The sequence below is a fragment of the Centrocercus urophasianus genome, unplaced genomic scaffold, assembly GCF_019232065.1.
Source record: "Centrocercus urophasianus isolate 14NV4802_14NV808 unplaced genomic scaffold, USGS_Curo_1.0 seq_13, whole genome shotgun sequence".
Lineage (NCBI taxonomy): Eukaryota > Metazoa > Chordata > Aves > Galliformes > Phasianidae > Centrocercus > Centrocercus urophasianus.
In genome coordinates, this window is record NW_024884475.1 from 38,183,100 (window position 1) to 38,199,636 (window position 16,537).

The 16,537-nt window shown below is 40.5% G+C and overlaps 1 protein-coding gene across 1 annotated transcript in view; it reads left to right on the plus strand.

Annotated features, from left to right (window-relative positions):
* TMPRSS11E (transmembrane serine protease 11E) overlaps positions 1 to 16,537 on the plus strand; it is a 40,621-nt gene that overhangs the window by 15,865 nt on the left and 8,219 nt on the right. The window contains 6 exon segments of the mRNA XM_042812272.1: positions 40 to 205; positions 4,713 to 4,868; positions 8,883 to 8,974; positions 8,976 to 8,991; positions 14,726 to 14,849; positions 15,878 to 15,993. Of these exon segments, the coding sequence (XP_042668206.1) occupies positions 8,901 to 8,974; positions 8,976 to 8,991; positions 14,726 to 14,849; positions 15,878 to 15,993 (330 nt within the window). The 5' untranslated portion in view covers positions 40 to 205; positions 4,713 to 4,868; positions 8,883 to 8,900.

Sequence of the window (16,537 nt, forward strand, 5' to 3'; positions counted from 1 at the left end):
GATGTGACTTTTTTTTTTTTTTTGCCCTGTGTCTTCAAGCTACTAGCCATGTGCTGGAAGTTTGTATATATAATTAGAAGCTGACTGCCTAAAGATGAGCTGTCATCCATGTGAATCAGTAAGAAACTCTCTTCTTTCTAATACTCTCATACCAGTGGGTTTTTTTCCCGGCCATGGAAGACTTGCATCTTTCTGAATTCCACAAGTAAGTAAGTAATGCCACACAAAATAGGACTTAATGGTTACAGAAGTAGGGGTTGTAGAGGGATTTTTGGAGATCATCTAGTTCAGCCCCTTGGCTACAGCAGGTATCCTGCAGTAGGTTGCACAAGGAAGTGTCCCAGTGGGTTCTGAATATCTCTACAGAAGAAAACTTCACAACCTCTCTACTCCAGCAGGGTAGCCTGTTCCAATGCTCTGCAACCCTCAAAGCTATGATTTTTTTTTTTTTTTTTTTTTTTTTATCACATTCAGATAGAATTTCTCGTGTTCCCATTTATGTCTGATCTCCTTGTCCTGTCAGTGGGCACCACTGAAAAGAGCCTGGCCCCATCCATCTGCCTTTTAGGTATTTATAGGCCTTGATAAGATTTCCCCCATCCTTCTCCAAGCTGAACAGCCCCAGGTGTCTCAGCTTGTCTTTATTTATAAGAGTCATGCTCCAGGCCCCAGTCCTCTCTGTGGCCCTCCACTGACCTCTTTCTAGAAGTCCCCTATATTTCTTGAACTGGAAAGCCCAACACTGAACATGGTACTGAAGATGTGGTCTCACCAGGACAGAGTAGAGAAGACTAATTACTTCCCTTGACCTGCTGGCCACCCTCTTTTTTTTTTTTTTTTTTTTTATTTTTTTCCCTCAATGCATCCTGGTACCTCATTGGCCTTCTTATGGCTGTTCCACTGCGTAGCTTAGACTTTTACAACACTGCAGGAGCTGCTAATTTTTGTCAAAGTGGACTTCAATCTGTCCTGCCTTTTTTGTTGTTAATCTTCATCCTTCCTCTCATAAGAATAGCTTTCCGTTGCTTTAATTCTTTTGGCGGCCCTCTTTCTGATCTGGGTGTAATTCTGTAGTTCATCTGTGGCAGTAGAATTTTGTGTTCCAGGTGAGTCCATTGCTGTGCATTATGTACCACTTTGACTTTCAGAAGATCATTTGTAGTATTTACTAGGTTTGCACTTTCCATTTTTTTATGGTTGAATCACAGTTCTGGCTTCAAGCCATTTCTGAATTGTCTGTGAGATGGTTAAGCATTTCTCATTTTCCAGTGAATGAGCATTTGTTATGAGTTCTTGTTGAACCAACAAGTATTTGATCTTACACTTCATTACCTTGAAAACTATTGTATTTATTTGATTTTTTTAACAATTTGAATTTTGATTTATTTTTTTTCAGCGTCCATGTTCTGTGCATACTGGTTTTGCTTACTGACCCATGAGAGAATGTAGATTAATGACTGCAGCAGCAGACCCTGCAGCAGGCCTTTAACTGTTCTCTGGGTCTAGCTCTTCTCCCTTGGAGTGAGCAAGTGAGAGGTGATTTATGCCCACTTGGCTCAGAGCAGATGCCCCTGCATCCCTTGCAAATATCTGAGTACTGTTTCACTGAGGCCCCGAAACTTTCCTAGACACACTCAAATGATCTTGCTGACTTATCTTTGCTTAAATGTGATACAAGATTTGGTTTATCACTGCCAAGCTTCTCCTCTTGTAGTGCACTGACCAGAGTCATTAGGCTCCTGCCACGTGGCAGTATCTGTGCTTAGTAGATCTGATTCAGAGAGATTGAGACTCTTTCCACCCAAGTCTTTTCTCCACAAATGAGGGAGGTACCCAAACTGTTTGTAGTTATGCAGACAGCCTGAGAAACTCAGCTGTCACCAGCAGTGTTTGATCCTGTCTCCCCACCCAAATGCGGTGTAAGCCTGGTTCCCTAAGCCAGCCTTTTTATGTTTTTAGCAACCCAAATCAGAGTCTGGCCTACCCAGTTTTAGCAAGCAGGAAGGGTGGAACATCCGGAGATCACTTGCCTGCTCAGCACAAAGAGATTTTCCATGCGTTTACTGCAGCTCTGTTAAGCTAAGCATTCCATGTTTGTGTTTTATTTGTGTAAATATGTGAAAGTACTGGCACCAGGGTGTCACTGGTCTTTCTATTTTATAAGAACTTCTTAAAATGCTGTTATGGCTAATAAAAATTCTGAAGCACGGTGACTCAAAGTTTGCATTAAAAACTGCTTTTTATAGGAAGATAGTTTGCCCTGTTCTGGGGGGCAGTCTGTCTTACAGCGGTCAGTGTTACAAAGTACCCTAAGCATGATCTGTGCATTGCTCTGTTTCCTGCAGGGGATGAGACTCGGGCTTACCAGAAAAATCTTGCATGGTTGTTGATTGTCTTCACTGCTGGGACACGTTAGTCTTTAAGAATAAGTCCTCTCTGAATATATGAGCTGTGAGGTACCAGAGATGGAACTGAGCTGTGCATGCATTTATACGCAGTCCTGTGTTCTTACAAGTGGCAGTCTAGTGCAGCTCTCTCCAGGATGGAAAAGAGCGAGAAAATGACCCATGATCTCTTTGCTCTGTATTTCCTGAAACTGGTATCCAACCAGTGGCACTGTGACGTTCCCCTTGGTGTGGCAGGAAGGGTTCTGGATCCATGAGAATGCAGGGTCCACTGGTCTTGTATTGCATGTCCAGCAGTTCAAGTAGTGATATACTTCTATTTGTTGCTCTGAGCCTCAAATTTACCTGGCATCCACTGATGGACACTAAAACTGAGTGTGGGAATGACACCAATTTCTTATATTTTTCTCCAATTTTCTGAATTTAAATTCTTGCTATTCATGGCAAACATAATGAATAAATGTTCCAAGATCTGCTTTACCGTATTTCTAGATTCTCATCTGCTCTATTCTCTACCATCGCCTTTACTTTCCTTTTTTAGAAACCTGAGCTGTGCTCAAGGTCATGAACCTTTCTATTTCTTTCAGTCTCTTTTTTCATACAGACTCACAGCAACACGTAGGTACTTTGTCATAACATGCACATTCTTGATTTCATCCTTTCCAAATAGGAATAAGTTAATTACATTTGTCTTCTAGTAGAAAAATTATGTTAAACAGAAAACAATATCTTTTTAAGTCCTTTTTTATTCACTACAGATGAACTTAAATCCAGAAACAAATTATAGGGAGTGATTTTTTTTTTTTTTTTTTTTTCTTAATCCCTTTGCTCTCCTTTTCTACACTTGTTACTTTGCCTTTAACAAACCTTGTGTTTTAGTCTTCCAAGCACGTGCACCACTTCATGTACCTCAGTTGCCCTCTTACAGTTATGGGCAGCAATCTTCAGCTAGTGGGCGTTAACAAAATGATGATGACTTGAATCAGCTGTAGACTGATGCCTGCATATCTGTTTCTAATTCTGCACTAATTTCTACCTGGACAACTCATTACAAGGATGATTGTTTTTGCTTTTCTGCTGTTAAAGATTTTCCCAAGGAGAGGCCAAACACTATAGCAATAGGCATGTATATGTCTCAGTCTTATTCAAAGAAGAAAATGGGAACAATCATGGCAAACGCGATGGGGAAAAGCTTCAACAACCCTTGTGACAATTACGATGACACATTAGTATAGCAAGATCTTGTTAATGGCTTAGTGTTTAAGACAATTCTTCAGCTTTCTGCAAGTCGGGGCAGTTCATGATAATGTGTGTTTCTCAATTAGGGAAGAGATTGACAAGGGAGAAGGAGTCTCCGACCAGAAAATTACTTCGTGATAATGCAGAGGAATTTTTTTTTAAATGCCTTAAGTGAGAGATTAAGTAAATGCAGCTTGACTCAGTCCTAGGTGAATCTATACAATTCGTTTTTAAAAGAGCAGGAAGTGAAACAAGATTTGGGTGGAAAAAAATAAGTTGAGTCATCAGTCTTAAATAAATAAAAATTTATGTGCCCCTGTCTCTGGATCTCTCCCACATTTGCTTTTAATATTTGTGAGTTGAGTTTTGTTGGTAGCAATTTACAGGTCTAACTGAGGATTTCTCAAAGCCCATTGGTTCAGTTTGCTTGTTCAGTATTCTCTGCTGTAAGCAATCTGCAGCTTGTACACAAGCTATTTAGACTGTTCACTGTTGAACAGGGCATATCCAGTAGCTTGTGCTGGTACCACTGTAACAGAGTGGCCTAATCCTGCTGGTATTACTACTGACCAATCAAAAAAATGCTAAGAGGAGTTATATCTAATGAATACCTTTACAAAGGTTGATACAGGATTTAGCTTTGGTCATGGCTTTCTTCTTGTCTCCTTTGTGCAAAGACTGAGATTAAAGTTGTGGGATGTTTCATCTTTTTTAAGTGATGCTAAGGATACCAGAGCACTTACGAAACAGGTGGAGTACTGAGACCCTTCTGGGAAATTCAGCTCTCTGTGAACCACGTAGGAAACTTTGGTGCCTATGGAAGGTATCTCCACATGAGGGCTGAAGCTGTGAACCTGTTCTGGGTGTCAGCTGCATATTTACTCCTTCAAGAATTTTAATCCTCAATAGCAGAATTAGGTTTAAGTAATACATATGCTTTACTGTCATAGAGTCTCTGTTTAGAGATGTTTTAAGAAAAACTAAATAATCTAGCTTTGTGTAATGTTTCTTCCAGCTTCTGTTCCTGGAGTTACTGTAATTGAGAGTTACTCTTGTTCTCGTGTTCAGAATTTGCCTTCTTTGGAGACCTGACATGAGCAAGATGATCTGGTTTGAATGGTCTGTGGCCGTGGTGAAGCTAGAGAAGGCTGTAGTGTTGGACCTTGACTTCTTGAAGAGAGAACTGGGGTCCAAACAAAAGTAGTGGAATCTTTGTAAATGCAGGTATCTTCTCACAAGTTTTCTGTCCTAATATGAATTTAGGATTGTTGTGAATGAAGTAGTCTGTGTTTTCTTGGCAGGTGATTATTACTTGACTTATTTCTTTTTTCCATACTATTTATGAATACAATAAATAGAAGAGATTCCTGTGAAATGTGACTTGGCTTCACCAAAAATCATTATCATTTTTGTCTCTTTCCTCTATTTTAACTTGTTTTTGTATCTGTTGCCTTTGTAGCTCATGGCAGCTTAGGTCTTTTAACAAGCCCTTTGTAAGATACTTTGAGTCAGATCTGTCTTATTCACTGGCTTACTCACTAATTGATGTATGTTTTCAAAGCAGAACTTGGCTCCACAGAATCTATTATGGTTCTACCCCATATAACATATTGATGGGAATACTTGTTATTTTTATTGTTTAGTTGCTTGTAATAATTTAGCTCTTCTTGTGGATCTTAACTACACTGTCAAAAGTGTTTGGGGTTTTTTTTGTGGATTTTTTTTCCAATTTTCCCCAGTCACCTGGCAGTAAAGTGGTAATGAGTGAGAGGCTGCATACCGTCAGCTAGTCTAGTTTGTTCATCCTTTACCAGGTGGAATATTACCTGTTCTCAAAAGCTATCTTCTTGCTGTTAGCTTTTCACTGCACTCTCTTCTACTGATAATTTGTTTCTAAGACAAATCATCTAGTTGTTTCTGACATGCCTCTACTACCTGGCTGTGTTTGTGCAATTTATGTGCCTAAATGTATAACTCTTTAATTTTTTCACCTGTTCTGGGATATGCTTTTTTGTTCCCTGGTGTTAGGTTTTTTTCCTTATGTATGCCTTCGAGATTTCTGAAGGCTTTTTTATTTGACAAGCAGGATGTGTTTATTCTAATGTGATGTCTTGACATAGTTTGTGTGTCTCCAGAGAACATGCAGTTCTTTTTAGGTTCTTCTTTTAGGTGCGTTGATTTTTCTGTATATATATGGTTGCTGTCTTTAAAATTGAGCATGGCAGTAGCTGGTCTTCTGGCTTTGGTGTCACTGTAGAAGTGTTGACTTAAATGCTGATACTGTTCAGGTACATGGTAGAAATGTTATAAAGCAACTCTTGATTCAGACCTGACTGGTGCATAAAATTGCTTCCCATCTTAGCGTGCAGAAATCTAATATTACCTGACTGCTCAGAGTAAGGATTTTAGATTTTATTTGAAAGTAACTGAAATGATTGTTCTCTGGCATTTTCCTTGTCCTCCTGCCACCTCATTTCCTTTTGGCCACCTATGTATCTGTTTATGTCCTTGTTTAAGGTAAAGTATTCTGGGCCTGTGATACCACTGTTTTCTCAGATAATTCTGTTAAACATGGGAAACATTGCTTTGGCTTTCTGTCTCTGCATCCTGTTCACAATGGACATTCTTTTTTTAACTTCTCTTTACTTTTTTTTTTGTCAACATGATGTATTCTTTACTTGAAGATGCAGTATGTACCATAGCGTTCGGAGCAGTGTATCCTCTGTGCATCAAAATGCTTTCTGCTAGTCAATTTGTAATGCTTGTATGCTATTCCTGTTAAGATGTACAGGTGTTGTTTTCTTAATCATCCTTTGCTAGGCTCCGTCTACCCCCTAAGCTTCCCCAGTCCCTGATGATTCTGCACCTCTCTTTCTTATTCTGTTGCTTTAACCATGCTCTGAGACTGCTTTCCTACTGGCTGTTAGGGGTGTTCTGGTCTTTGACTTTCCACTTGGCATCCTACATCCTGCCTGCAGACTCTCTCTCCTGCCCTTACTTGTAGCAGTACCTATGCAGATCACAATCTCTGTTAATTCCTCAGCATTTCCCAGTTTGTTCAGGCTTCTCTTCACACCAACAGGTACAATCTCTCTGCAATCATGTGCTAAATCTGTTAGGTACTGGGTGATGGTGGCTATTTATCTGAGTTGGAAGGGACATTTAAAGGTGTTATAGTCCAACTCCCCCCCAGTGAATGGGGACATCTGTAGCTAGATCAGATTGCATAGAGCCCTGTCCAGCCTGATCTTGAATGTCTTTAGGGATGGGGCATCCACCACCTCTATGAGCAACCTGTCCCAGTGCCTTACCATCCTTACTGGAAAAAAAAGAAAAAAAAAGAAAAAAAAAAACCCTCTTTCTTTGTATCAAATCTAAATTTCCCCTCCTTTAGTTTGAAACTATTTCCCCTTTGTCCTGCCATGGCAGACTCTGCCAAAGAATTTGTCTCCTTCCTACTTATAGCCTCCCTTTAGATACTAGAAGGCCATTATCAGATCTCCCCAGAACCTTCTCTTCTCCAGGCTGAACAGCCCCAGTCTTCTCTGCCTGTCCTCATAGGGTATGTGTTCTATCTATTGAATCGTTTTTGTGGACTTCCTCTGGACATGCTGTAACAGGTTCACATCCCTCCTGTACTGAGGACTTCACAGGACTTTACTGTCCCTTTATTCTAGCTGGAGTTTCTGCTACAAACAAGTATTGTCTGTAGAAGAGCGTATAGGAGAGAGAGGACCATTAGTCAGGGTTGTTACATCCTTCACCAGTTTTGGTTCTTTTTTGACATTAAACTAGACCTGAAAAAAATCTTTTCCAGTGGGTTGTTTTGCCTGCAGGTTAGAGTGTTCAGTGATTGCTGTTACATCTCCGTGTCATGCATCGTTCCATCTGTGCCATAATAGCCATCAGAAAGAGCTCTGTCTCTGAGTATTTGGGAGTGCCAGAAATATTCACACCACCTGGGTCAGGTAATCATATGACATTTGATTCTTTACCCTCAAATTCTCACCCTCTAGCTAGCCTTTTGTCTACACTTCTCTTGGATATCTAGACTGACTCAATAAAAGTTTGCCATTGTGGAATGGAAGTGCAGCTTGTGGTTAAAGTATTAAGAAACAATAACATGATGCATTATTAGTAACTGTACTTACTGAATTTCATAATAAATTATAAAGATACCCTGACTGAATCTAAATTATGAGAAGCTAAAGCCTGTTGTTAGACTTTGGTTTGTACAAAAGAAGCTGACCTTCCTGAGAGGGCAGTACTCCAGTTATTTGTCTGTGGACTTGGTGTAAGGTAGAAGCAAAAGCTCCAGCCTCATAAGAAGTACTTGGAGCAGCATGTTTCCTAGCTGGTGATTTCTGAGCTACAGAGGAGTCAAGTGAAGGCCATTCAGGAGCAGGGAAAGAATCCTTAGATGTTAGAAAATCTGTTACAGCAAAGCAAAGAAAGTATCTGCCACATACACAGACCTCTTATTCTGATGTTCTGTCCTCTAAATTGGCTTCCTGGAACAAATCTGTGCATAAGGTTGTGTGGACATATATGTTTTTGAGTGAATTCAGTAAAGTTAAAATTGAGTAAGATTGAGAAATGCTACCTTAGGTTAGTTTGTGCTTGTGGTAATTGACTTCTCAATTAACTTGCCTTAACTAGCACAAGTAGAAATGCCTATGCAGACACGAATACCACATGTAACCTAGAAGATTTTTTTTCCAGAATGTGGCTGGGAGGTCTCAATCAAAATCAACATCTAAGAAGCTATGAAAGAAACATAGACTTGTCCTCATAACAACAACTGCACTCAAGTTCTTATCTGGCCAAATAGTACCTTTCAAGGCAGCTAGGGCAAATGCAACTGAGCCTTCATCAATATACATCAGCTCTTTATCTGACCTCAGATTGAACACTGTCTCTCTAACACAAGCAACATTTTCATACTGGTCCTGACTATATTTTCTGTTTGTATGTTTGTTTTTCTTAATTATACCAAAGAAGGAAATAAGCTTCGTATCCTCACAAAATTCTCATGTCTCTTCTGATTTGGGGTGTTGCAGGGCGTGTAGTTAATGCTCTGAAAAGGCTTTGGGATTCCTGGATGAAAGGTGTGATGAAAGAAGTGTACTGTTATTGTTTTAGGGGAGGAATCATGCTACTGGGTAAGCCTCTGTCACTGAGACTTGCTGGACTTGTTTGTTCTGACTTGCCTATGACTCCTTTCTTTCCTAATTCAAGCGATAAAGCCTCAAGTCTATGCTGAGATGCTGCGCAGTGTGTTGTGGAGTTCAGGACGGTACATCTCTCAGACAAAAGACCCTCTTCCTGACCTCACTGGTACTCAAAGGTGAGTGCTACAGCCATCTGACTTGCTACTTGGTAGTTTTGTGCAGCATGGCTATATAGCATATGGATTTTTTGGGCAGTTTCTGGCTTTGACCAAGGTGGGGGTTGGAGAATGAATGGCTCTAGTTCTGAGCTAATTTCTGATTTGGGCTCCCTTCTACGCATCAGTAATCCTTATACTTCTCCCTTTCTCCTCACCCAAAAAGCATTTGTTTTCCAAGAACTCCTTGGCTCCTCTATCAGTGGTAAGGCAAGGTGGTCCATGGCCACAGGGGGTTGTGGGGGGCAAGTGAGAATTCTCTCACTACGCTGTAACTCTGATCTACACTTCTTGCTGCTGCAGTTAATGTGTTGAAGTCCCAATTTCTGACAGCATGGTATGAGATGGTAAGTAGGTTGAAGTCGTAAAAGTAGCTTCTTGTGTTTCTGTTTACTTTAGTGGACTTTTTTGCAGTCAGTGAAGTGTTAATATGTGCAGAATCCTCTTGGAAGTGAACCAAATCTTGTACCACACTGTTTCACCACCCTATCTTGGAATGAAAGTCAGGCAGAAAAAAACATGGATACTTTAACTACTTGTCTAGTATTTCACTACCGGAGTAATGTGAAAAGGGGAAGAATGGCAGACAGGGTTCTTTCCAGAAGCTGAAAATCAGAGACCTACTGCTATATTCTGAAACTGATGAACTAATAGAATAAGGTAGTAGCCTATGGCCAAAGTATAAAATGATGTAGAAGTTGCAGAACCATATTGTAAACTGATTGTGTTCAGTAGCCAAGTACTTAATTTCCCTTACACTATAGTGACCTCTCATACCTTCATGCAGGCTGTGAAGTCCTTAAGGATGTACCTTTTTAATTATCCTAAAACTTGTTACAGAACAGGAGAATCTTTCCCAAGATGTTGGCTGTGACAGTCAATTACAGAAAAATGTGTTATTAATAAAGCTCATTTCAGTTGTTAGCCTTGTTATGTCCCACATTTGTTTGTTGTACAAGTTATGTCCCACATTTGTTTGTTGTACAGGTATGGTAGGCAGGCTTTATCCAAATAATTATAGAACTTACAATCTCCTAAAAACTATACACAAAATGGATGAGAGAAAGAAACAACAAAAATGTTTTGTGCTAATTGCAAAGTTGATTGAATAATCAGGGGAGACTGTATGAGCAGCATTTTTTTTTTTTATTGTCTTAGACTTTATGCCAGAGGTTAACTGCTGCTCTTGAATCTTGCTGAAAGACAAGCTGTTGTCTTTGCCTAGCTATAGAGAGTTCTTGAGAAGCAACAAGACCTTAGCAGAGTTGGGCAGTTAAGGGGAGAAGTAGAAGAAAAGCACTAGATTGATGTGATTGCTTATGGCAGAGGTGGGAGTGAAATTAGCATTGTTAGCGTGGCCAGTGCTTTTGCTACTGGTCTTCTGGGGTTAACCAGACATACTCTAGTTGCTGCCATTCCCAATCATCCTGCCAAAGAAGGTTGCTTCAGGGATATAGTTTAATGTTGCACTAACTGAGCCAGCAGGTAAGTTTGTTCAGTTGTCTTGTGAAACACCCCATTTCTATGAAGAGTAATTGGAGTGATTGTGGGACTGTGCCTGAATCCTAGAATGGAAAACTGGGCATAACTTAAGTATGGAGAGACCCTCATCTGCATGTTTGGAGACCATATTTTCTGAGAGTACTGCAATATCATTGAGCAGGGATTGAACTAAATGTATTATAAGAAGACAATAGCAGATCAGATGGCAAAATGGAAGGGTTATAATCATATAACCCTATTCTATGCCAAACTTGGCAAAAAACTTTGAATAAATAGATGTTGCTTAAAAAAAAAATCAAATATGTTAGATCCATTTGAAAGCAAATATAGGTAAGAAGTGCTATGAAGGCTTAGATTAAGAGATGAGAAAAAAATCAAGGGCAGATTCTTAAAACATAGCAGGGCAACCTTCCCTGCTTACCCAGTACCTAGACCCTTTTCTCAGGACATAGGTGGCAGTTTGACTTCCTTTCTTTGTCTGAACTGTTTTCCATTTAACATAGATCAGTTTTTTGGAATTGATGTTATTGAGGTAAAACACAGTAGTTCAACTAGAAGAGATGGCAACTTGAAATGCTATCCATTCTCTCATTGATTTTTGTAAGGAAGGTCAAAGTTGTACTCCAGTAAAATTTCAGTACAAATGTTTCATGATGTGTCAGTAACTATTAATATAGCTTTTTCTTGCTACATTTTACTTATTTTTAAAATATCTTAATCAGAGCTTATATATGTATAAACACACCTTTATTGTGTTTATACAGAACTAAGTGATTTCTGAAGTCCATTTGGATGGCTTTTTTCCATATGTGATAACTTTTTAGTCATCAAAATGCTTTCTTTGGTGCAGAACAAAGATGTGTAAAGTGTGAGAATAATAGTTCACGTTCCAGACCTAAATGAGCCATGACAAGAGCTTCTCAGATGCTACAGTCACTGGATCATTGTGGTCTTCCTGGAAATGAAGTGTTTTTTAATGAGCACTGACTGCTAGAGGAGGTCTGGTATTAGTTCATAGTACCCCTGAGAGTTTTGTTCTGATACATTTTGCTGTATAGTACAGACCAAAAGCCTCCTGTTATAGACTGTGAGGAGGTAGTTTTCAGAGCAGGGAGAGGATTCAGCCTTCCAAGTGGAGATCTCTCAAGGATTACTTTTGAGGAAGTAAGGTTATTTTCATGCTCTCACTTAAGTGGCTGCTGTGCTGAAGGGTAAGTGTATTGGTGTTTCCTGAATTCTCTTGGAATTCTCTCCTGAGAATGAAATGGCAGGTTGCTGTAGTTTGGACAGTAAAATAATAATAAAAATATATATTGATGTATGTTATAAGGAAAAGATGCATCTGTTAAGTGAAGGTGATCAGATCATCTCTGCCTCTGCATTCTTCGGCACCACAGAGGAGTCACTGTTTCTTTAGCCAAGGGTGCGTAGCAGGGTGGAGCAGAGTTTTCTTGGTGACTGAAGCCTAGAGAAGATCATGCAGAATTTTGATTGCTGAACATAGGGGTCCACCTGCCACTGAACTATTTAACTACAGAGACAGCAGTCCAAGGAACAGGAATCCCTGCCAGATGCTTATTCTTGTAAAGTGTGAGAATCCTGCACTTCATGATACTATAGCAAAAAGACTAAAGGAGTGAAGGAGCTAGTTGGTGGTGTAATATCTGATTACTGACTGAATGTGCGGAGTGGACGTAATCTGAACAAGAGCTGGCTCTTCCTAACATCATACTCAGCCTTGTGCTGCTCCAGTGCAAGCAGTACATGCTTAGTGCTGCCTGTACTCAAGTTTTTCTTCAAAGATTATAACTGCTTTTGGGACAAATAAGGCCATCTTTTCTCTGCTGTCTGATTCCTGGAATGGATGACTAAAGATTATTTCTTATAAAGCTCTAAACAGAGAGTTTTTCCTTCCCAATGCCTTTGCACAGTTGGTGACCTGCAGGTCTGCTGCTGAAGTGAACAGAGATGGTAGATGCTGCTTGCTTATCTAGGTCCTGCACTTGAGTAGCACAGCTGAAGGATGTATAGTAGAAGCTGTAAGCATGAGGAGGTGGTGGGATGTGGCATTTTCACTCCACGAGTGATTTTTCTTGTCCCAGTTCTTTCTTTAGCAAGGTGGTGATAAGAGCATCCTTCTAAAGAGAGGAAACTGGGATTTGAAGAGGTGTTTCTGCTTTAGTTTGTATGTCTATATACAAAGTAACAACCTGTATGAATATAGAAATTAAGTGCTTCCTTTAAACTATTTTCTTAGGACTGAATACTAGGTGCCACTGCAACTCGGAGATTCCATGGGAAGCAATCTTGATTAGCTCAGACTTTGAGGCAGCTCTCATGCTCTGCAATCTGCTTTGCACAGACCTTCCAACAAAAACTAAGCCTGTCTAGTGGAAAGACAGGTAGATTTGCAGAAAACTTTTGCAACAAAACTTAGCAGTGAACGATACCTGTTTGAGAGCATAAAAATTTTCCTGCTTCCCTTCCTAAGAAACACTCTGGGATACATACCAACACTCACTAGCTAAAACCAAGCTTTTGGGTGGGATACATACCAACACTCACTAGCTAAAACCAAGCTTTTGGGAGAGGAGATTACTGTGTGAGTTGTTTTCAACTATCCCTTCTTGCTGAACACTTCTGTGTGCAGACATCTCAGCTGCTTTTGTGGCTTTACCATTTATTTTTTTCTTTTCCTGATTTGTGTTTCCTGCCTTGCCTTCCTCATAGCTTTGCTCAACTTTCTCACCCTTAAGGTGGAGTGTAGAACTCCATTCATGCTCCCCTGACTTCACTATTCTTTGCTGTCATAGGTTTGTGCACTGTGCCTTTCCCTTCACTCTGGTCTGTCCTCTGAGTGCACATCTTAAGCTACTGGCAGGTTTTGCTGTTATCCTGCTCTGCTGGCTCATTTTTGCTTTCACTGTGCTGCCTTGTTACTCCATGGTGAGAAAACGTGAACCCTCCATCTGTCTCTCTGCGCGCTACTCCTCCTTTGATCTCAGGTGTTGTTCAGAAATGACTATGCCAAAGGCCTGAAAAGGGGAGTATAACATCAAGTGTGTCTGACCCACAATGCAAATGCAAACCTGGTTTAGTGGAGGCTAAGTGCCTCCTCAGAGCTTGCTATTGCTGTGTTTCACCTCAGTCACTTTGAGGAATTATTCCACATGTTCTTCTAACAACTTATACTAATGCCAACCACAATGTAGAGACCCAATGCATGGCTTGACAACGAGTACATAGCACACTGTAGAATTACTAGGGTTCTGAAATAATGGCAGTTAAGGCTTTGCATCATTATACAGCAACATGAGCGAAGATGCAGTTTTCCTAGTGTTCTCTTGCCTAAGGTGGCACAAGAGGAAATAAATGGAAGGAAGAGGCTCATTCTTCCTTTATCCACATGTGAGTCAGATTCCCAACGTTTTCTCAGGTCTGTTGTTGGCTTTTACTGTGTCACTAAGACTGGGTCTTGTTGCCATGTATTGACATGTTCGTAGGTTTTTCTCTCCTCTGTCAGATTGTCTGGCAGGAGCCACAACACTGTCTCTTGCGATGTATGCATGCTTTTGGTGAGAAGAAACCTAAACCCGGTAGGAGACCAATACGTGTTACTACTCATAACAATGAAAAATAACTCAAAACTGTGTTTTACGGCATCTCTTATATCTCAGAGAGCAGAAGTTACCACGTCAGCCAGGAATTATTACAGTCAAGTTCAGTTTAAGCGCCTGTCTGGGCAGCCAACTGTACTTGAAATCTGTGTAATATTTCTTGATGGGAAATAGTCTCTACTAGAGATACCTGCACTATACTTCCGGCTTTTCTCAGAGATGGATGTGAGGTAATCAATACAGGCAAGTTGGGACACAGGAAATTCTTACTGAATATAAGGAAAAAAGCTTTTGCTGTGAGGAGGGTGATCACAGACTGAACCAGGATCCTGAGAGGTTATGGGATCTCTGTCCTTGGAGATACTAAAAACCTGATGAAGCTTGTGGAAACCTGCTCTAATGGGAGCTTGTTTGAGAAGTTCAGACCCCTAGCATTCAGGGGCCTTTCCAACCTACCTGTTTCTGTGAGTCTGTGTCAGTGAGCTGAGTTAAGCTGGGCCAGGTACAGTTTTGCTCGGGATGTGCTATTGTGTTTTTAAGAGTTGAATTTTTACATATTTTCTTTTCCATTGCAGATATTGACTCAGATGGACTCAGGAGGGAGGAATGTGAAGCCATGGAAGATAGCTGTCATCGTTGTGTCAGTGATAATTGGTCTGGCCCTCGTCATTGGCTTGATTTCTTATTTTTTGTGCCATTGTAAGTGGATTATTTTGTTGTCTTGAGTATCTATTGTGTTTCGCTTGTTGTTGTAGTCCTGCCCAGTGATTTAATTATGAAATCCACTGAGGGTATAGAATCTGCATGGGAACTTATTAGATCCTGTTAAAGTCCTGTATTGACTGGAAATCCTTAAAGAATACTTAAAATATCACTTACTTGAATGGGGATTTAAAGTTTGTCCATTCTTCGTTTTGTCTTGTCCTACTACCTTCACGGTTATCCGTGGTTAGGCAATAATTGTGTGTGTTGTATGGAAGCTCAGAAGTATGTGTTAACACTCAGATGATGTATGCATAGTAATCTTGGTCTTGAACAAGATTTTTGCAGAAACAATCTGGTACACGATTACAAAAAGAGAGAGGCTTGAGTTTTCTGGAGTCCTGATTGCCAAGGACTCTGTTTTAGTAGTAATTGAGGGATGTCACTCTGTTCCCAGTCTACTGCAGGCAGGTGAGGGGTTTTAAAATTAACTCCTGCTGTGACAGAGCTAGTTGTGTTCCTGTCTTTGCTCACCAAGATTCAGCAAGGCCATGGATAATCATAGGATACTAGACAATGTAGTGGCAGAGCTGTAGCTTATTTTTGCAAATAGCTTTTTGCTAATTCACTATTGTAAGGGCCATCAGCCTTTACCCAAGAGACAGATTTTAAACGTAACTCCAGCTGCTGAGTGAATGTGAAACTGCTCTGCAAGGGCCACCTGCCTCTGAGGGGCAGGAATATGCCAGAAGGCATCTAGTCTGATGGTCCTCAAAGAAGATCCGTAGTGGATGTAATTTAGAGCTGCTTGGGATGGTTATAAGGGTGGAGGTAAGTCCTTAGCTGTGTGGTGTGGCAAGATGTCCCGGATCCCCCTTGCCTCACTGTGCTGTCCAGAGTTTGGCCACAGCTGATAGTGTTGCAACCAGAGTCTGGGAGTCTTGTGCCATGTCCTGCACAGAGCTATGTGTGTCTGATTCATACTGAAGGAATGAAGCAACTTGTCCTCTTCCTCTCTTATGTAGATGAGGATCGATATTACAATGCAACTTTCCTTATCACCAATGTCCCATATGACCGTCAGTATGGAAGGCAAACGACGGAGGAATTCAGATACCTGAGCCAAGAGATTGAAACCATGGTAAACTAAATTGTTTCTCTGTCTCTATCTGGCCTATGGTGAAGAGTCCTACAATTATGTGGTTGGAAATAAGTCAGGGGTGATTGTGCTTCATGCTCATGTACCTAGATTATGTAGACTATATCAGGCTATTCCAAGGGCAAAAGATGGAGAATTAAACATTGGAGTAAGTGGAGTCTCTTCTCTGGCTCTGCCATTCACCTGTGTTTAGTGATTTAGACTATCCAGTCTGCTACTGCCAACAGAGAAACTGTCAATGACAGTGTTAAATTTTAAACACTTGGGAAATAGGGGAGATTGCTGGGGTTAAAGAACTCTATTGGAAGTCTGTCGTGCATATGGCTCTCAATGTCATGGTGTCTGCATGCCTTGCAATTTTTCTATGGTACCTATCTTTCCAAATCTTATACAGGCAGCCTGGTGGTGGTTTTGCTGCTTAGAGTGGATGGGAAAAACAGCACAGTGTGATCAAGGCTGAGCTCATCAGTATTAAATGTTTAGTTCTCTTAGAAATAATCAGGATTTAGATGCCTAACTACTATTA